The 20,048-nt window shown below is 37.7% G+C and overlaps 1 protein-coding gene across 6 annotated transcripts in view; it reads right to left on the bottom strand.

Annotated features, from left to right (window-relative positions):
• NSD3 (nuclear receptor binding SET domain protein 3) overlaps positions 1-20,048 on the bottom strand; it is a 141,866-nt gene that overhangs the window by 34,330 nt on the left and 87,488 nt on the right. For 5 of the 6 annotated variants that reach the window (XM_027865471.1, XM_027865476.1, XM_027865473.1 and 2 more), the window contains 7 exons: positions 14,317-14,832; positions 12,677-12,803; positions 8,448-8,548; positions 6,176-6,221; positions 3,116-3,246; positions 2,559-2,687; positions 1,317-1,443 (listed from right to left, as the gene is read on the bottom strand). In XM_027865471.1, coding sequence (XP_027721272.1) covers positions 1,317-1,443; positions 2,559-2,687; positions 3,116-3,246; positions 6,176-6,221; positions 8,448-8,548; positions 12,677-12,803; positions 14,317-14,832 — 1,177 coding nt within the window. Of the gene's footprint in view, positions 1-1,316; positions 1,444-2,558; positions 2,688-3,115; positions 3,247-3,623; positions 5,308-6,175; positions 6,222-8,447; positions 8,549-12,676; positions 12,804-14,316; positions 14,833-20,048 lie in introns of those variants that run through there. The other variant, XM_027865477.1, reaches the window with a different exon arrangement.

The raw sequence follows: 20,048 nt of genomic DNA, 5'->3' as shown, positions 1-20,048 counted from the left end.
GGCGCAGCAAATAGAGCACCGGCCCTGAAGTCAGGAGGACCTGAGTTCAAATCCGGTCTCAAAGCAAACACTTGACACTAGCTGTGTAACCCTGGGCAAGTCACTTAACCCCAATGGCCTAAAAAAAAAAAATTATATATCTAACATTAGAAGAGGATATGCAAAGCTTAGGACCTTCTATTAAAATGAGGTTTAAGAATCAGGAAAACAATATACTTCATAACTGCCACAGCGTAAATAGAAAGAACAAGAAAATCAAAGCGAACTCTTTGTAATTATAATCATCAAGCTTGGTTCCAGAGAAGAGTTGAGTATCTCTTCTCCTCCTTACAGAGGTGGGAGATTATGAGTACAGAATGTGGCTTTTACTGCTAGACACAAAGGATAATGTGGCTGGTCTTACTGAGCTGCCTTTTTTCTCTTTTTAAACATAATTTTTTTTTTAAACAAAGGATACTTTGCTAGTTACGGAAGGGGCATGATATATTTGGGAACAAAGGTGATTTAAAAACAAAAGACATCAATAAAAGTAATACATAAAAAGTATGAGATTAAGTCGTGTATAACTTATCCTTCTACTGTATTATAAGATCTTGAGGTAAATCAAACTTGTCTGTATTCCACACAGTTCTAAACACATAGTAGTTATTCTTTCTTTCTCTCTCTATCTCTATGTGTATATATGTATGTATGTCTGTGTATAAACAAAAACCCTATAAGCTTACTCTAAATACTAAATTTAGGAGAACCAAGTAGTTAAGGTGAACCTAAGTGAGGAATTTACACAGATGTAAATTTTTTCCAAATTTCAAATATGCAGAAATGTATACAAGGTGAATTTCTTCCTTTTCTTTAGACACTCACATACAAGAAGTCAGGGATGACACCAAGTCAAATAAAAAACACTTTAGTTTTATATAGTTCTACTAAGCAAGAATTATCACCACCATCACATTATCTGTGAACTCTTAATCCATCAATTCTATTCACGGGGCCTAAATTTATTTCATATTACTCTACTTCATATTTCATTAATTTAATATTTCATATTACATGCTAGTAGGAGTAACGAAACTTAGATACTTGTTACAACCTCTGTCCAGCAAATTTAGGACATTACATATTAGGAAAAATATAATGGGAATCATGAAATTGACAATGCAATACAGGTCACTGGGACTTACTATGTTGATATTTTTTCTTTGACCTGTCAGGAAGGACGTTGTAAATATACCACCAATAAGACTGGTAGACATCAGGAAAAATACTAAGATTTCTTATCCTTCCTTTCTCCACAAAAAAATAAGTTAATTTACCAGTTTTACATTCGGTGCAGAGGAACCTTCCATTAGGGAGAGATGACAGTCCCAGGCAATCTAGATGAAAGTGTTTACAGCATTCCCCCTCACAAACAACCAGAGAGTCACCATAGCTTTCACAGATCTAGAATATAGTAAATAGAAACATTATAAATTAGTATTTCTCAACCAGTGGTTCATGGGAAATCTTTGCTATTTGTGGGGGAACTCTTACTTCCAATGGGTCATTTTTTAGAATCAACAGATTGTGAGACAGAATCTTGGAAAACATCTAGTCCAAATATGGTAGTTTTACAGGTAGAAAAACTGAGCTACAGGGAGGTAAAGTACTTTTCCCATTGTCACAGACAGAGGAAACAGAAGCAGGCTGTAAACCTTGTGCCTCTGATTCTGAAACAAGTTTTCTTTCTACCACACCAAGCTGCTTCTTAAAACCTAAAAACTTAAACAAAACCTGACTCCTTTGTATGTCCTGTTCCTATCTCAGCTCCCTACCCCCTAATCCATCAAGAAACAGCAGCTGTAAAAGGCAGAAATATATAACGGGAAAAATGATTTGGGCTGGTTGGAGAAAAATGATGTAGGTGATGACCTGTTTAAACATCAGTAAGTGAAAATATAGAGACTTAAAAGGGATATATCTTCATTCTACATTCTGAAGGGCACTGTAAACAAAATGATTATGTCAAGATAATGTGGAAATAGACTAACTACTGGTAATGCTCCCAAATGTCCTTTTTTTTTTGGTGAGGCAATCGGGGATTAAGTGACTTGCCCAGGGTCACACAGCTAGTAAGTGTCAAGTGTCTCAGGCCACATTTGAACTCAGGTTCTCCTGACTCCAAGGCCAGAGCTTTATCCACTGCACCACCTAGCTGCCCCCCAAATGTCCTTTTCTTGAAATCTATCTGCTGCCAAGCAAATACGCAAACATAATGTAAAAGTGGAAAGGAGGTCCAACAAAGAAGATCCAGCTTCAAAAATTAATCCTGACATCCTGGCGTTTGATATAATCTGCTTAAATTTAGGTGTATGGCAATTACAGCACGTTTTTATTCATCAATTTTATGTTTTCAGAAAGCATTTTTCATATCAAAGCGGGGAAAGGAAGTGCCAGGGACAACTCTGTTTCATCAGCTTCAATGTGATTCGATCTCTCCAAACAATTATCATTTAAAATCTAGAGCCTAGTCTCAGTGATGGTATACTAAAGAAACAACTGCAGGCCCATCACCCTACCTGACACACAGTGTCTTTCTTATTGGTTCCAGTTCCTCTTCTTGACAGACTTGAGTCCACTGACTGCACATCAGAGGCATCAGCATCAGCAGCAGCAGAAGGACTATCTAATTGCTTTCCAAAGCTCACCTATATGGAAAATATAGCATACCTATAAATAAGAAGTCCATCTCCCAAGGCAAGAGCTCTGAAAAAAATCTAGTGAGCCTTGCATAAAAGGTGCTCTTGAAAACATATAAAAACCTTTGGCTAAGCCTGTGGCTCTGGTCATGCAATTCTGGATACATGGACCCTTGAAAGAGCCAGAGCTGCTTTTTAACTTAACGTTTTCTTTTCAGCTAAGAGATTGATACAAATTGTGCACCTCCCCCCCTACTATTGCCCCACAATAAAAACTGGAGTTTAGTCATTTCTAGCTTTTCAAGAATCCCTACAAAATCTTGAGGGTTGTCTGGGCCATTATAATCACATCCACCACTTGCAGTCTTGACATGGCCATTCTTCTGTCAAGCATAGTTCAGAGCAGGACTGCCACCCAAAATTTTAAATATACTTACTTGCAAATCATTAAGTCCTCTAGAATCGGAGTCAGACGTGTCTCTGTACGCTGAACTAGTCATTTCTACATCAGTTGAGGCGCGACTCCTTTTCTTTAGAGGTTTACAGGAATCTGAAATCTCGCTGGCACCTTAACACAACACACTGAAATTAATCCTAAAATATCGCTTAAATTTTTCTTTGCTGTGGGAGAATATTTTTTTTTCCCCAAACTCATCTTTAGTGTGAAAAAGCACAGCTCTCTTTGTAATGCTGAAGTCATGAATCAGAACTCCACAAGCTTCTGACCTGCCTGGTATAAAATGATTTAATTACAATTGCACCATTAAGACATTTAATTCAGTGCTCCTGAACTAAGGCTCGTTTCATTCAACAGTGCCCAAGTTCCATTCTGAAAACCAATTCTATCAAAATTGCAGGACGGCTGATAGATTTGGAGCAATCGAAAGAACGATTCAATTTGGCGGGGGAAAGACATAAAACCCAACACATTGTGCAGCTTACAAATATGTTTGTAGAGACATCTCCATCTTGTTTTTATTAGGGATGTGACAAATCTTTGATTTGTATTCGATTCGTACACGGATAGTGCCATTTTCCCCCAATTTTTGTATTCAGTTTAATACTGCCCCCCAGACAAATTTTGAACGTTCAGGTAATTGTTCATCTGAGCCTTCCTTGGTGATATGGCATTTATGCTGACCATTAACAAGAGCGGCAGCACCTCTCTGCGAGTTGTGCCATCTAGACGGCACGCTGCTGAGGGCTGTGAATGCAGAGTCAGTGCTCAAATGTGGCCAAATCACGAAGAGTTGGAAGAGAGAGGCCTCTGTGGAATTTATGCAAGAAGGAATAAGTATGAAAAAAGCTGAGAATAGTGTGGAACTTTTTTTTTTTTTTAAAAACTGTGTATAATACAAATCCAGCCAAAACAAGAATGCAAAAACAAAAAACCCAACCAAACAAACAAAAAGAAAAACACAAAAAAGTACCCCTACAAAGCAACACTTCTCATGGCCTAATGCTACAAAAAACAGCCACGATGAAACATGTGCAGGTCAGGCACGATGAGTATCAAGGAACCAAGGAGAGGGTTAATACTTAAACCCAAGATTTATGTTTTGTTTTGCCCCCAACATTTCCATACAACAAATACACATCTAAATCAGCCCAGCAAAGTATGGAAGGAAGTGTGCAGTCCAGAAGAGACCATGGAGAAACGAGTCTCCTGAGGCCATGAAGATCCGTTAACAGGCTCGGGGAGATGTAGCACTTGATACAGAGCCATGTTCTGTGATGGAGGATGTGGGCCATGTGAGACTGCTCAGATTACTGGAACCTTGTTATGAATCCCACTCTACAAATGTTTCCACTCAAACAGTGTTTCCTGACATCTATAAATGAGGGTGCCTGCCAGGATAAACGCTGATAAAAAACAAAAAACAAAAACAAAAACTGCACAATCTATTTCCTTCATTTTGCTGGTGTGTGGACCCAGAGTACCACCACAGAATGTTTCCTTGGCCTAATACATCACTGGATTAAAAAGGACTTTTAACAGAGGAACAACAGTGCTGTACTGAGAAGCTTTCGAAGGGAAACACACAGGTACCGCCATTTCCGATGAGTTTCTGAAAATGCTAGAAAAATGGCAAACCGCCAATGACAGCTGCCATGCTGTTCTCCATGATAACGGCACTAACATTTAAAAAAAAAAAAAAGAGCTTTTAATGATTGTAATGTATACAGTTTGGGCTGTTTGGCACAAACCCTGAAGATGTGCATTAATGATGCTTTATTTAAAAAAAAAACACCCCAAAAACAAAAACAACAGTCCATGTCGAAATTGATCAGTATAAAGTTAAACGTTGGCTTGTATGCTGGACCCATGATTTAAGCTGTACCCATCCAGCTCTGGTGAAAAATCACTTGAATGTTAAAGCAGTCGTTTAGAGTCTTGTCGAAGAAACCAGTCAGAAGAATGCCAGTAACGATGATGGTGAAATCAAAATCGAAAACAAAGAAAACTGTTTATCAAGCCGCTGTCAAAGAAATCTTGCATGGAGACTACAAGTCTGGAGTTTCTGGGATGAAATTGTACAGGAATCTCAGTCCACAGTTTCCTCAACCGCTGCGGAGACGGAGCTGTCACTGTATCTGACAGAGCCCTGCACTCCCCGGTCCGCCGACCCTGTGGAATGGTGGAAACACAACGCAATCAGGCCTCCTAATCTCGCAGCGATCGTGATGTCTTTTCTTGGAGCTCCGCCAAGCAGTGTTCCCTCCGAGAGGCTGTTCAGTTCTGCTGAGGATCTCCACGGAGACCATCGCTGCAGACTTCTCCCAGAGAATGCAGAGAGGCTGGTGTTTTTTAAAATGCAATTTGCCCAGAGTAAACTACAAGTATTAAATGCAGTTTGAATGATCTCACCAAAAAAGGTACTAAAAACTAATCATGCTACAAATTTGTACTAAAATCAAATTGTAAGTTTAAAATATATAAATTTAAGGTTATAAAAATTTAATGCATATCTCAAATAGATTTGCATATGGTCATCTAATAGTGGCCATAAATAATCTATGAATAATTTTAATTTTTAAAAAGGATTTTATAGCACTGTAAAAGTAAAATGTGGCAAGATTTTTCAATCTGGTTGTCTCATCTGATTTGTCATAGTCCATGTTTGACGAACATTAATAGCTACTATTCAGTATTCAGTCGAATACCAAAAAAGTGGATTCGTCACATCCCTAGTTATAAACCAATGAAACCCCAGAAACATGGAGAAAAGGTGAAAATTGGATCAAATCTGCATAGTGTTCTCCAATTTATCATAATAAACAAGACTTTGCACATGGAGGTACAGATTAGATCAATATGATAAAGTCACACACACACTGGGAAGGGAGGGTATACTGCAATTCCACACAAATTGACTGAAGAACAACAACAATGAATTACAAAGACAGACAAAAGTACAAAGAGTACAAATAAGTAATTCTTTCAAAACTGGTTTAAATCAGGGAAATTCAAAGTAACATTATGGTATATAACTCACCTTTCTGTAATCCTGTCTTCACTGTAGTTTGCTGAACTGTTTCAACCTGTTTAGACAGGAAAACAAGGAATTAATAAAGACATTTTTCTTTTTTAATTAACATAAAGGAAAAATAACACTTTCACCAATCTAAGTTATGATGAGTGGTTAGTGTATCTGAAATCGGAAGTCAGTCCCATCTTCAGGGCAAGCTCTCTGTCCCAGGGTGGGGGGGCGGGGTTTAAATCCTAGCTGCCTATGCTGAATACCAAGTGACAACACACAGCCACATGCTCTCTATCGAAGTCCTTTTCCCACCATTCCCTTGGTGTATGAAGACAACAAGAATACTTTCCTCGGTGTCCAGGAGGCAAGAGAGGGGTTGTTTCTGCAACCAGCCCCGATGTTGCTATAAACCCCTCCCGCCCCAAATACGTTAGGATAAATTTTTACTTACTATGATACTCAGGTTAATGTAACTCACGCCACTTTAAGACCCTTCCGCGCCTGCACTCACAGCTAAGTTGCTGGGAATCAGGACCCTCTCTGTAGAGAGTGCTACAGGGCTCCATACAGCTGGAAGCTCAATACTTTTGCTGCTAGTACAAACTTAAGAAAATAAGTTTGTGATATTGCAAAAGCACTTTCTTGAGTGTCTTATGAACAGTGTTCTTGATCCTACATTAGGAGAGCGAGATTAGAAGTTATTCTGCCAATGTATATGTAAAACACGTGATAATTTGGTGATTGAACCATCAGAATTAAAGAAGGGAAGCTGTTTGGGGAGTTCCTGTTTTGGGCTAAGGATTGCAGTTTATGTTTCCTTAAGATGTGTTAAGTATGCATGTTGAAACACGTTTTGTAAATATTTAAGGATTGTTCTAAATTCTTTTTAAAAAAATTTTATTTTTTTACAACAGGTAAAAAAACATACAACAGAAGCGCTTTTATAGGATACAATTAGTAATACAAATATAAAATCTTCTAAACAATCACTGGTATTGTTCTACTACTAACTATAACACAGTGGCATTAACATTTTGTTTGTCCCATTATTTGTATTCATTCTGCTTATAATTTTAAACTGACTGGTCACAGACTGAATTTGGGAACCAGTTGCAAGATTACAACTTTATTTTGGTAATAAATACTGTAGATTTGCAAGAGCTTAGAAAGATTTTTTGGAATATAATTTCCTAGGTATGAAGTTCTGTATGATAAGTGTGTAATTGGTTAGTGCATCACGAAGTTTTAGTTACATACTTTCCGGGGAAAAATTGTTTCATATGCTCAATGATAGCATAAAGCACCCACACTGTCACTTTCATTCAAGTTAAGAAGTTTAAAAATACAAAAGGAATCGCTTAAAACAAGAAAATCAACACTCAACATCAAGTGGTTAAAAAACACAAAGCTCATCTGAATTAGTTCCATTTAGAATGCCTTCTGCCAAGACAATTATCAAAATGGATACCCTTTTTATTTAGAAAAAGAAAAACCTTTTTTTCACTGGGCATCTAAGAAAAAGCAGCAACAGTTTCCAGAAACTTCCTTGAAAAAGTAATTAAACTCTTAACATATATAACCTGATAAGATTATATATACCTCATAAAATTAATCACCTCCCTTAGCTCAGAATGATTTTTTTGTTTTGTTTTTAAATAATAAAGTATTATTTATTTGACACCCCAATTACAGGTGAGTGCTGTTCCATTGAAGGAAAAGAACATTCCAAAAAATCTGTTTTGCCAACAAAAAAAAATCAGATTACCTATGATTATTTGACTCTTAAATATATTTAACTCTTATAGTTAAATTAATTTGATTTGTTTTAAAAATAAAAACATAATACAAACCAGCAGCTTAAACCAAAAATCAAAAGAAAAAAAAAATGGAAGGAACGCAATGGAGGTTCCACCAAACAAAAATCACTGAAAACATGAAATCATTTTGCTCATAACAGAAATCTCAGAGTAAATGTGTCAGGTTCATTCAAGCGTCTTGCACCATAGGATTCCCGTTTCCTGAAGCCTGACCGGGTTCTGTGAAAGTGCCTGAAGCAGGATCACAGGAATGGCTGCCTTAGCAATGGGCACTGGCACTAGCCAGTATGTAACATGAACAACAGTCTAGAAAGGAAACCCAATGGGGGAGAAGTTTTTTGTCTTTTGTTTTTTTTAAAGAAAGAAAAAAGAAAAGAAAAGACAGAAAGAAAAAAGAAGGGGAAGATACTAATATAAACCACAACATTTACAAATACAATGTTTTAACTCTCTACATGTAGGAAGCCAACCTGCTCCTTTTTGATCTTCTTCTTTGGCACAACCTCAGTGGATTTCTCAGATTCAGAACGAGTTCTAATTGATCTTCTCTGCTGCTTCTTTTCTATGGAACCTGAAAGATATTAAAAAAAAAAATCAAAGATTCCTCAAAATTTAAAACTTTAACTACCTGTTTCTTGAGCTTAACATTCACTCTCCTGCCCCCATGCCGGAAATCAATCCTTTCTTTTTTCTACCTTTTAGAATCCCTATCTCCCTTTAAGGCTCTGTTCTACCATGATATCCATGAAACCTTTCCCAATCTTCCCAGATGTTATAATGCTTTCTTCCCTCAACTTCCCAACCATCATATTTTGATTTTTTCCTTGTCCTGGGTGTCAGCTTCACCTAGAAAAAAGTATAGTCTATCTTTACATTCCTGACCAGCTAGTGAACCAATCTGAGAACAGATTTTTCAGAACCTTTTCTTTAGTGTTCCCACTGACAATACCTATTTGGGTACTGGGTATTGGGAAAGATGAAAAATGAATAATCCTTTCCCGCTAATTCACTTCTACTTTTTTTTTGGAGGGGATGGGGGAATTCTCACGAAAATGATTCTTTCATCAGGTATAGACTAAAGTTTGGATTTTCTCTGTCTTACCCTATAGGAAAGTAGAGGGGAAGGGGTTAAGGGAAGAAGGAGTGATAAAAGGGAGGGCAGATTGTGGGAGGGGGTAATTAGAAGCAAACACTTTTGAGGACAGACAGGGAGAAAATAGAGAATAGAATAAAAGGGGGGGTGGGATAGGACGGAGGGAAATATAGTTAGTCTTTCACAACATAACTATTACGGAAGTGTTTTGCATGACTATAAATGTATAACATATATCAAATTGCTTGCCTTCTCAATGAGGGGGGTAGGGAAGGAGGAAGGGAGAGAATTTGGAACCCAAAGTTTTAAAAACAAACATTAAAAAATTGTTTTTTACATGTGCCTGGGGAAAAAAATAAAATACCAAATAAAAAGAAAAAAAGTTTGGATTTTCTATACTATTACTCAACTATATACATAGCTCTTAAGGATTAGCTGTTAATATTCCAGAAGAGAAGAACCAGTAACTTTGGTCTTTGAAAAAAGTATGGTTTGAATAAACAAACATTAATTCAATTCATAATACAAAGTGGCAAAATAATACTTTTATATGTGTACCCAGTATACTGGGAAAAAAAAAAAAGAAAAGGTTGAGGCCCTCTCCTTAGGATATTTGAGAAAATACAAAGTAAGAGACTACAACTACCAAGAGGAAATATTTTTTTCTAATTTGGCAAGTAGTAAAGTATCAAGGGCTTTGGAGAAATGGACATGAATTAGAGCAACTACTGATAGCTCAGAACAAAAGATGATAAGCAGCCAAAGCTAAAACCCATATAAGTCATGTCAAAAGCACCCATTTTAAAATGAAAGTCCTAATTTTCATGGGGTGGGAAATGAAAGCAGCCCATGAGAATGAGACTGACTAGCAGGAAGAAGTGTTAATGCATCTGTGCTCATCTGTATGTAAAGGAGGTACATATGTCTGGCATTTGTTTGTTGGAATTGCCTGTATTTGGAAGATTCAAAGACTCTTAGCATCCTACTATCAGTCTCTTCTAAAATACGGTAAGAAATTAATTGTTCTTGTATTTTTTTAATTATGCCTTAAAACTTATTTTTTAAATGCAGTCGGTGCCAACATTTTCTCTTTAACTATGTCAAGAAATTTTGTGCTTATATTTTACAGTGTAATTTCAATGGGGGCATTTTCTTACTTTTGCAGGGCAGAAATGGGAATAACAGTTACATTAAACCTGGCAATCATGCAGTAAAAAAATAAAAACTCAAGTGACAGCAACTCTCTTCTACTTAAATTATTTATGAATAAGAAGAAAATAAATAGATTGACCTTTTCCTGGTTACAATAATAATATTAGGCTTTTTTGGGGGGGTTGGGGGGGTGAGGCAATCAGGGTTAATTGACTTGCCCAGGGTCACACAGCTATAAGTGTCAAGCATCTGAGTCCGGATTTGAACTCATGTCCTCCTGACTCCAAGGCAAGTGTTCTATCCACAGTGCCACCAAGCTGCCCCAATAACAGGCTTTTAAAATGACCTACCTTCAACAAGATAAAGAAATAATGAGTTTAAGTAAAAATCTCATTGGAGGAAGGAAGGAGGAAAAAACAACCTTTAGGTGAAAAATAAAGTTTATGTTCAGGCTGAAGTCAAACTCATCTGACTGTACTCTGATAAAAGCTGCTTAAATGTTTCATGCAAGGCTCTCAATCTTAATTTCTGTCTTTATTCTGACAAACTGCCAACAGATTAATATAAGTAGAAGTATCCCTTACAGAGAAAGATTAAGAAGAGCCCAGACCTACGATTTCCCTGGTATAGAGAACTAACTGCCCAAAGAGGAAACTCCCTCTATCCCTAAAAATTATAGCTCCTAAATATAAAAGCTATTGGGGCCCAAACAATCTAGATTTATAAAGAATGATGATGATGAAGATGATGATAGCATTTAACATTTATGTAGTACTTATTATGTGTTAAGAGGAAGTTAGGTGGTTCAGTGGATAAATCGCTGGGCCAAAGTCAGGAAGACCTGACAAATCTGGCCTTAGACACTTACTAGCTGACCCTGGAAACGTCATTTAACCTTTGTTTGCCTCAATCTGGGCAGCTAGGTGGTGCACTGGACAGAGCGGTGGGCCTGGAGTCAGGAAGACCTGAGTTCAAATCCGACCTTAGACACTTATTAGCTGTGTGACCCTAGGCAAGTCATGGAACCCTGTTTGCCTGTTTCCTTGTCTGTAAACTGAGCAGAAGGAATTGGCAAATCACCCAGCATCTTTGCCAAGAAAACCCTATAGACAACACTGGCATGCTTTGGTCCACAGGGTCATGAAGAGTTGGACACAAATGAATGACTAAACAATGTGCTAGGCACTGTGAGAAGTGCTTTACAATTATTATCTCATTTGATCCTCACAACAAATCTTTTTATTTCATTTATTACCCTTTACAAATATTACCTCACTTATAAATGGTGATAATAATAGCTAATATTTATATGCCAAGGTAGTGAGCTAAGCACTTTATAACCACTGTCTCATTTGATCCTCACAACCACCCTGGGAGATATGTGCTATTATTTATTATCCCCATTTTACAGACAAGGAAACTGAGGCAAACAAAAGTTAAATGACTTGCCCAGTGGCATACAGCTAGTAAATGTCTGAAGCTGGACTTGAATTCAGGTCTACCTGACTCCAGATCCATTGCTCTATCCACTATGTCACCTAAGTGCATCAACTCTGATGACAACATTAATAATTTTGAAAATGTCATGTAATATTAACATGTCCAAATACAGACAATTAATTTGAAATCTACTACATTCAAGTATCCACTACTACACTGGGCTGCTGCAAAAAATAGACTGAAATGATACAAACACAAAATTTCACTCTGGTTTTTCTATCCATTCCTTTCCTTTACTCAGCTCTACTTTCTATGTCATAAAGGCATGCCTTTTAATAGCACATTCAGTTTAAGAAAGGAGGCATAGTATGGCCCTCTCAGAGTTAAGGGAGACTGGGTCTGAATCTCATCTCCTGCAGAGACTAATTTTTTTTTTAAATTTTCTTATTGTGAGGCAGTTGGGGTTAAGTGACTTGCCCAGAGTCACACAGCTAGTTGAGTGTTACCTGTCTGAGGCCAGATTTGACTCAGGTTCTCCTGACTCCAGGGCCTGTACTCTATCCACTGCGCCACCTACTTGCCCCCGAGACTAATTTTTATGACCATGGGAAAAGTCACTTAACCTCCGAGTTTCAATTTATTTATCCTCTGAAATGGGAATAATAACTAAAGTATCTACCTCACACCAAAGCAGTCACGAGGATCATGAGATAGTATATGACAGCCAGCATCTAAAAAGTGCTTTAAGGTTTATAAAGTATTTTACATATACAATCTCATCATCTGATCCTACATAACACTCTATGTCTTTGATGTAAAGCACTTTGTAAATCTCAAGGTGTTATGTAAATTTTGGCTGTGAGGTACTAGAAAGAGATGGGATGACAAAATTTTGTGTTTATATCATTTCACAGAGGATTGAAGTTGTAGGCTTGAGTCAACCCAGACTCAGGAGCTGGCTCAGGGAAGTGAATACTAACAATCTCAGTATACTCTCCATTCATTTATACCTACCTGTCGACCCAGATGTTGTTTCAGGAGATGATACATTCTGAGTTGCTTTTTCATTTCTCTGGTTTGGTGTAGAAATGATAAGTTTGTCTTGTCCCCTGACACTTATTTCGGTTTTGTTACCAACTCCCTTTAAAATAAGCCAGATTAAAAACTGGATGATTACCAGACAAATGGAATCAATTACAAATATGTTTTAGAATAATAATCACCATCATTTTATAATACTATGCCATCCCTCATTCTAGGTATCTTATTAACTCTAATTCTCTTAATACAAAGTCAGCAAGAGGTAGTAACTATATTTTTATTTCATGGCTAAGGCAGAGAGAGAAGAAAAACATCAGTTATTTGATGAATGTGATGAATAAAATCAAAATTGAATCAAAAGTCCCTAGTTTCCTAACAGAAGTCAAATAAAATATCTTTGAATATAGATGCTCTCCCCATACATTAAAATGAAAAGAGTCTGTTATTTTCATCTAGTAGGTTATTTGCATGGGAAGCACAAAAGTCTTACTCAGAGCAAAAAAGCCCTTTTATGGGTGTCCCCCCAAAATTCTCATAGCTACCAATAGACAGAGTTGATGAGTACCTGCAAGCTGTAGACAGAGGGCATATTTGTGCAGGCAAGTCTTATTTTAAGAAAACCTGACATTCAAAATCCTCAATGAAACATAAATTAAGGGGTGATCATTTTACTGAAAGTATTCTTTTTTTAAATACTTTATTCCAAATTTCTTTTAAGTGATATATTTAAGTTAGGATTTAATTTATATAAAAGTTTTAAGGAATGGATCTACTGTATAGATGTACAATTATATTCAGGTATTCCTGTAAAATAACAAAACAATTTAAAACACATATCCATGCATTATTGCCAAATCTATCTGCCAATTCAGATTTAGGGTTGGGCCATAAGTTCTAAGAAATGAATTGTTTCAAGGCTATAGAATGGCAACTACCAAACAAGTAAGACTAGCTAAATAGTGAAGCCACATGAGGATGTGGCTTGGGTAAAGGCTCCCTCTCCTGCATGATTTACACTTTAGCAACTATAGAGTTAACAGTTCTAGAATAAACACAGTCCAAGAACTTCTTAGACATGCATTTACTTGTAAACTGCAGTAAGTAAATATTTCCTGCCCATCTCTGGCCAAAATGACTGACTACTAAACATTTTGTGAACAGCTGATCAAAATCAAAGACCTAATGTTGGTATTCATTTGGCTTTAAAAGAAATTTTTCATTCTTATCCAATCAGTAATACATGATTTCACAGAAGTAATCCTATGCAACTATTATGACAACCACATAGGTTGCAAAACAGGCAAAGGACCCAGCTTTTTCCATGACTGCAGAGAACTAAGCTCTATCTTGGCCACAAATCTCAACATTAATTTATTGCATATGGGGATCCTGAAAAAGAAAAAAAACAAAACAAAACCAATCCCTCCTCCAAGGAAATTTTAGCCTTTTGTCTAAATTTCCTTAGACCCAAAAAGACTAAACTGTATTTCAAATGTCTATAAACAAAAAAACAAAACAAAAAAACAAAACTCCAACCCCAAAATCAAACAAACCAACAACTACAAAAAAAACCCCCACAAACAAAAACAAAAGCTATAGACTTTGGAGGGTACCTTTGTTGAATAAACGAACTGATCAATGAATTTCCCATCTCCCGCAGCATTCTGAAGAGCAAATACTTGTTCAATTTTCACAACTGGAGACATGTTGCACTTCTGCAGATCCAGGCTGCCTTTGTGCATCGTAATGGAAGCCGGTAAAGATTTCCTCGCTGCTGCTGTCTTCCATGCTATTTTAACAGGGGGTGGCTCTTCCTCTTCCACACTTGTATGCCGTCTCTGGCTGTGTCTGCGGATCTCAGTACTTGACAGTGAGGAGGCTGCCTCCCCTGCATTGCTCTGTTCTGGCTGAGTGTTCAGCACTGCTTTAGGTCTCCGGTTCTTTTTCACTTCTGCTTTGGAGGCAGCACTCTTTTTTGCTTGGGATAAAACTTCCTCAGGCTGTTTGTCAACATAGATAAAAGTATATTGTTCTATTCTTTCTTCTCGGGTCATCTTCAATGCTTTTTCTGCATGGGCAATGCCAATATCCCACTGGGCCCTCTCCCGCTGAGGTCGGGGTTTCCGAATCTTTAGAACAGAAATGAACATACTGAATCAGTCAGTCATATCTTAGATGCTACAAATCTGGTTATAAATTTTAAAAACATATAACTCCTAGGTAACAAAAATAGAATCCTGTTAGTCTTCTTAGATTATTGAGCCAAAAACAAGTGAAAGAGTACACACACACACACACAAAATGTATATGTGTGTGCATAAAAAAATATCCTGATGTGAAGTTAGATAAACGTTTACCACTTTACTTTTCCATTTCCCCAATGGAAAAGTCTCTAACAAAGGTAGGTTTAATACCATTTGGCTGGATAGTAATAATGAAAGAGAAAAGATGTATAAAAGAAGACAGTGACTGTAGGTGGCTAGATGAATATCAAAATAGAAAATCATGCTTTGCAAAGGACAGAATTCTAGTTCTCTTACTGATTGAAGAAAGGAATTAGGACAAGGAATACAAGATGATGGCTTCTTTGTCAGCAGCACTATGCATACAAATACAATAGTGAGATAGTCCTTGACCTCAGGGACCTTACATTCTATATTCTACTAGGCAGAGGTTTTCAATCCAGGGATGGGAGTGGGCCATGGATAGATTTCAGGGGGACTATGATCATGGATGGAAAAAAAAATTACACCTTTATTTTCAATAACCTATCAATGAAATATAGCTTTTGATTCAACTATGATTGTGAGCAAATAACATTATTCTGAGAAGGGGTCCATAGGTGTCATCAGAATGCCAAAGGAGTACACAGATGCAAAACAGGTTAAGAACTCCCCTGTACTAAGGGAACACAACATGTTCACAAATAAGTAAACATGGGATACATGGCTTAAAATATATTATGGCACTTAATAAATGCTTAATCTATCCATCCCCAACGGGGTGGTCAGAGTCAGCAACAATTATGGGAATCAGGAAAATCTTTGTAAAGGAGTTGGGACTTGAACTGAGTGTTTAAAAGGAGCTGGGGGTTCCAAGATGCAAAGTTAAGGAAGCAGAGGAATGTAGGTAAGGGGGACAGATTATTTAGATAAATCCTAAGGGGTTGCTGTCTGTACATTCCAAGCAATCAATTAACATGTATTTATTAAGCGCTTGCTATATGTCAGGCACCCTGCTAGGCACTGGGGATACAAGTGCAAAGAAATCTTTACTTGCAATGAGCATGCATTCTAACGGGGGAGACAAAAAACACACACATACAACATGAATATAAAATTAATAAATACAAAGTAGTTAAATATAAGGCAGACTGAGAGGGAAGGTTGGGAGTATTAGGAAGGTTTCACATAGAAGACAGTGCTTGAGGTGCATCATAAAAGAAGAGTGGAACTCTGAGATAGAATTAAGGAGGGGCTACAGTCTAAGAATGAATGGATGGCCTTCACAAAAGCACAGAGAAGGAAGGAGAAGTGTAAGGAACAGAGAGAAGGTCAGTTTGGCTGGACTGTAGAATGAAGACTGGAGATTAATATCCAACGAGGCTAGAAAGACTGGGGCCAGTTGTACAGAGCTATAAAAACTAAAGAGGAGGTTAGATTTTTATCCTACATGCAACAGAAAGCCATTGGACTTCATAGAGTAGGAGAGTCATATAGTCAGAGTTATGCTTAAGGAAAATTACTTGGGCAGCATCACATAGGATTGTCTGGAGTGGTGGGAAACTTAAGGCAGGGAGACCTAGGAGGCTGCTATAATAATCTAGGTGAGAAGTGATAAGGGTCTTTTAGACAAGGTAGTAGCTGTGTGAGACAGAAGGGACTGGAAATGAGAGATGTTGTGGTGGCAGAAAAGGAGCAAGCAAAGGAGACTGAAAGAGTGGTCAAACAGGTAGAAGTAGGAGAGAGTTGTATCACGAAAACCCAGAGAAGAGAAAGACTGTCTAAGAGAGGGTAGTCAACAGTGTCAAATGGTGTAGATAGGTGAAAAGTAAAAGGAATAAGAAAAGAACATCATACTTGGTGATTAAAAGATCAATGGTAACTTTGAAAAGAAAAATTTCAGTTGAATGATGAGGTTAGAAGCCAAACTCAAAAATGCAGAAAAGTAGACGCAGAAGTACAGGTAGCTAGCAAAAGACACTTTTTGGTTGAGGAGGAAGAACAATTGCTTCAGGGGATAGTTGAATCTAGTGAAGGTTTCTTAAAAATAAGGGACACATTAGCATGTTTTACACTGTTGTATCAGAGGTAGCCTTAGAACTCAAGCATTCTATCCATTATGCCATGGTGATTTTTAAAAAATTACAACCTTTGGGCTTGAAAATGTAACATTTTTAATATGATTAAATCCAAAAGAAAATTCTATTTGAGCTTTACATCTAAGTGTTTAAATCAGTAGAATAATAAGGAAATCAAGTCTTCTTAAAGAAGCTGAAACTAAGACTCTAATGGTATCTCTAGACTTAGCTTCCTTAGATAGCCGACGGAAAACAAAAACCAGTTGCTTTGTAGTGAGAAAACCTCTACGACAAAGACAAGGAACACTTGTTTTTTTGGGGTTTTTTTGGTGAAGTACTAATTGGAGGAAAAGTAGAGTAATGAGCAATAGGGTTACATGAAAGCCTTTATTCTTACAGAACGAAAAAGTGTTTAAACCATGGATCTAGGACAAATTCAACTAAACAGTATTTCAGGGCCATGAAAAGCTCCCAATATGGTAATCTGCCAAAGAAAATCTTTGGAGAAAAACAAGTTTTAGTTCAAAAGCCCCTGCTTCCTTTTCTCCTAACAATGAATTTCATCTGGCTACATATCAAATTAGCTGGCAAACAGCATACTTAAGCAGTACTCTGGGCTAATATAAAGACTCTCCCCCTACTTCCCCAAACCCCAGCTTTCAGTCTCTCAGTTAGCTCCAAAGACCTAAAAAGAGTTGCAACAAAAAAGACAGGTGATGGTTGGGGCATTTCTGAAAAGGTAGATAAAGTAAAGTAAACATTTTCAAATGACATACAGTATCTAGTAATGGTGGGGCTTAAGGCATGTTATTATCACTGTGAATGATGAATCAGATAGTATGGTGCAATTTGGAGTTAGAGACCTGAGTCTGAATACTAGCTCAGCGACTTAGTACCTATCTGACCTTGGGCAAGTCCACTTATTTTTTGGGGGGGCCCTTCCATTTCCTCATCTGTAAAAGAAGGGAACTGGAATAGATAACCATGAGGTCTGTTCTAGTTCTAAATACCGTCACTGCTGTTCAGTAGTGTCCAACTCTTTGTGATCCTGTGGACCATAGCAAACCAATACTATTCATGGGGTTTTCTTAGCAAAGATTATGGAGTGGTTTGGCATTTCCTTTTCCAGTGGATTAAGGCAAACAGAGGTTAAATGACTTGTCCAGGGTCCCACAGTTAATAAGTGTCTCAGGCCAGATTTGAATTCAGGTCTTCCTGACTCCCGGCCCAGCTCTCTATTCACTGGGCCACCTAGACGCCTCAGCTCTCAATACAGGATGCTATAATTTTATTTTCACATAGCTTTTTTTTTTTTTGGCGAGGCGTCTTGCCCAGAGTCACACAGCTCATAATTGAACTCAGGTCCTCTTGACTCCAGGGCCGGTGCTTTATCCACGGCACCACTTAGCTGCCCCTTAATAGCTTCTTATTATTCCTACCAATATCCTTATTCCCTCAGAAAAGGAAAACAATTGGAGGTGCTTTAGAGATCATAATGGTGATCCTGATGGAAATGGTGCTTGTCTTCACCAGTGTTACTGCTATCTTGGCCCACCACCACCTCTCACCTATGACTATTACTGGCTGCCTGACTGGCCTTCCTAACTCAAGTTTCCTCCACTCCAATCCATCCTCCACACAACTGTCAAAGTGAATTTCCTTAAGTGCAAATCTGACCATTTCACTCCTCTTCTCAAACTCTAATGGTTGCCTATATCCCCTAGATAAAATAAAAAACTTTTAATGCCCTTTACAACCTGGCTCCTACCTCCCTTTCCAGACTCCCTCTGGTCTAGACGACTTGGCCTACTCTCTATTCATCACTCATGGCATTCATCTTTTATCTTAATGCCTTGCTTGTAATGCCATCCTTTAGGAGAATATATGCATCCCCTCCTTACTGTTCTGCCTCATTGAATCCCTGACTTTCTTCAAGAGGCAGCTCAAGGACCACTTCTTTTGTGGTCTTTCCTGACCACTCCACCTGCCAGTAATATCTTGTATTTATTCTGTATGTACTTACGTATATGTAAATTGTCTCCATCAACAGCATCAATAGTTTCCTCAGAGCAAAGACTGCTTCATTTTCTGTCTTTGTATTTCTAGTGCCTAACACTGTGGGTTTAATAAATATATGATTGATTGACTAATCACATACAAATGAGGGAAGAGACACTGAAAGGCTGAAACGAAAGTTCAGCAAAATGAGAGGATAAACATGGTTTTATGTATGTAGGGATAATTAAGTGGAGTTGTTATTATAGTAACTATTTTGGTAGAAGACAGAAGAAGGCTGTGATATGACTTCTGTAATAAAGGGATATACTATATGGGGCTGGAATTGCTTAGAAAGGATATAAAGAGCAGCTAAAACAAGTAAGAGGTACAACACAGTACTCTACATCATGCAAGAGTACAGAAACTAGATCATGCCATTTCCCCTATTTAAAAACCTTTAGGAATTGATCCAACCATTCTGTAAATTCAGGTGTTTTGTGTGTGTGTGTGTGGGGGCAATTGGGGTTAAGTGACTTGCCCAGGGTCACATAGCTAGTAAGTGTCAAGTGTCTGAGGCCATATTTGAACTCAGGTCCTCCTGACTCCAAAGGTGGAGCTCTATCCACTTCGCCACCTACCTGCCCCTGATTCAACCATTCTGGAGAGCAATTTGGAACTATGCCCAAAGGGCTATAAAACAAAGGGTGCATACCCTTTGACCCAGCAATACCACTTCTAAGTTTGTATCCTAAAGAGATCATAAAAATGGGAAAAGGACCCACATGTACAAAAATATTTATAGCGAAGAACTGGAAATTTAGGGGATGCCCATCAGTTGGGAAATGGCTGAACAAGTTGTTGTATATGAATGTAATGGAATACTATTGTGCTGTAAGAAATGACAAGCAGGCAGACTTCAGAAAAACCTGGAAAGACTAGAATGAACTGATGCTGAATGAGGTGAGCAGAACCAGGAGAACATTGTACACAGTAACAGCCACAATGTTCAATGACTAACTTTGATAGACTCATCTTTTCTTAGCAATG

Source organism: Vombatus ursinus, unplaced genomic scaffold, assembly GCF_900497805.2.
Source record: "Vombatus ursinus unplaced genomic scaffold, bare-nosed wombat genome assembly UNPS02014778.1, whole genome shotgun sequence".
NCBI classification, from domain to species: Eukaryota; Metazoa; Chordata; class Mammalia; order Diprotodontia; family Vombatidae; genus Vombatus; species Vombatus ursinus.
This window is presented reverse-complemented; position numbering and strand designations above follow the sequence as displayed.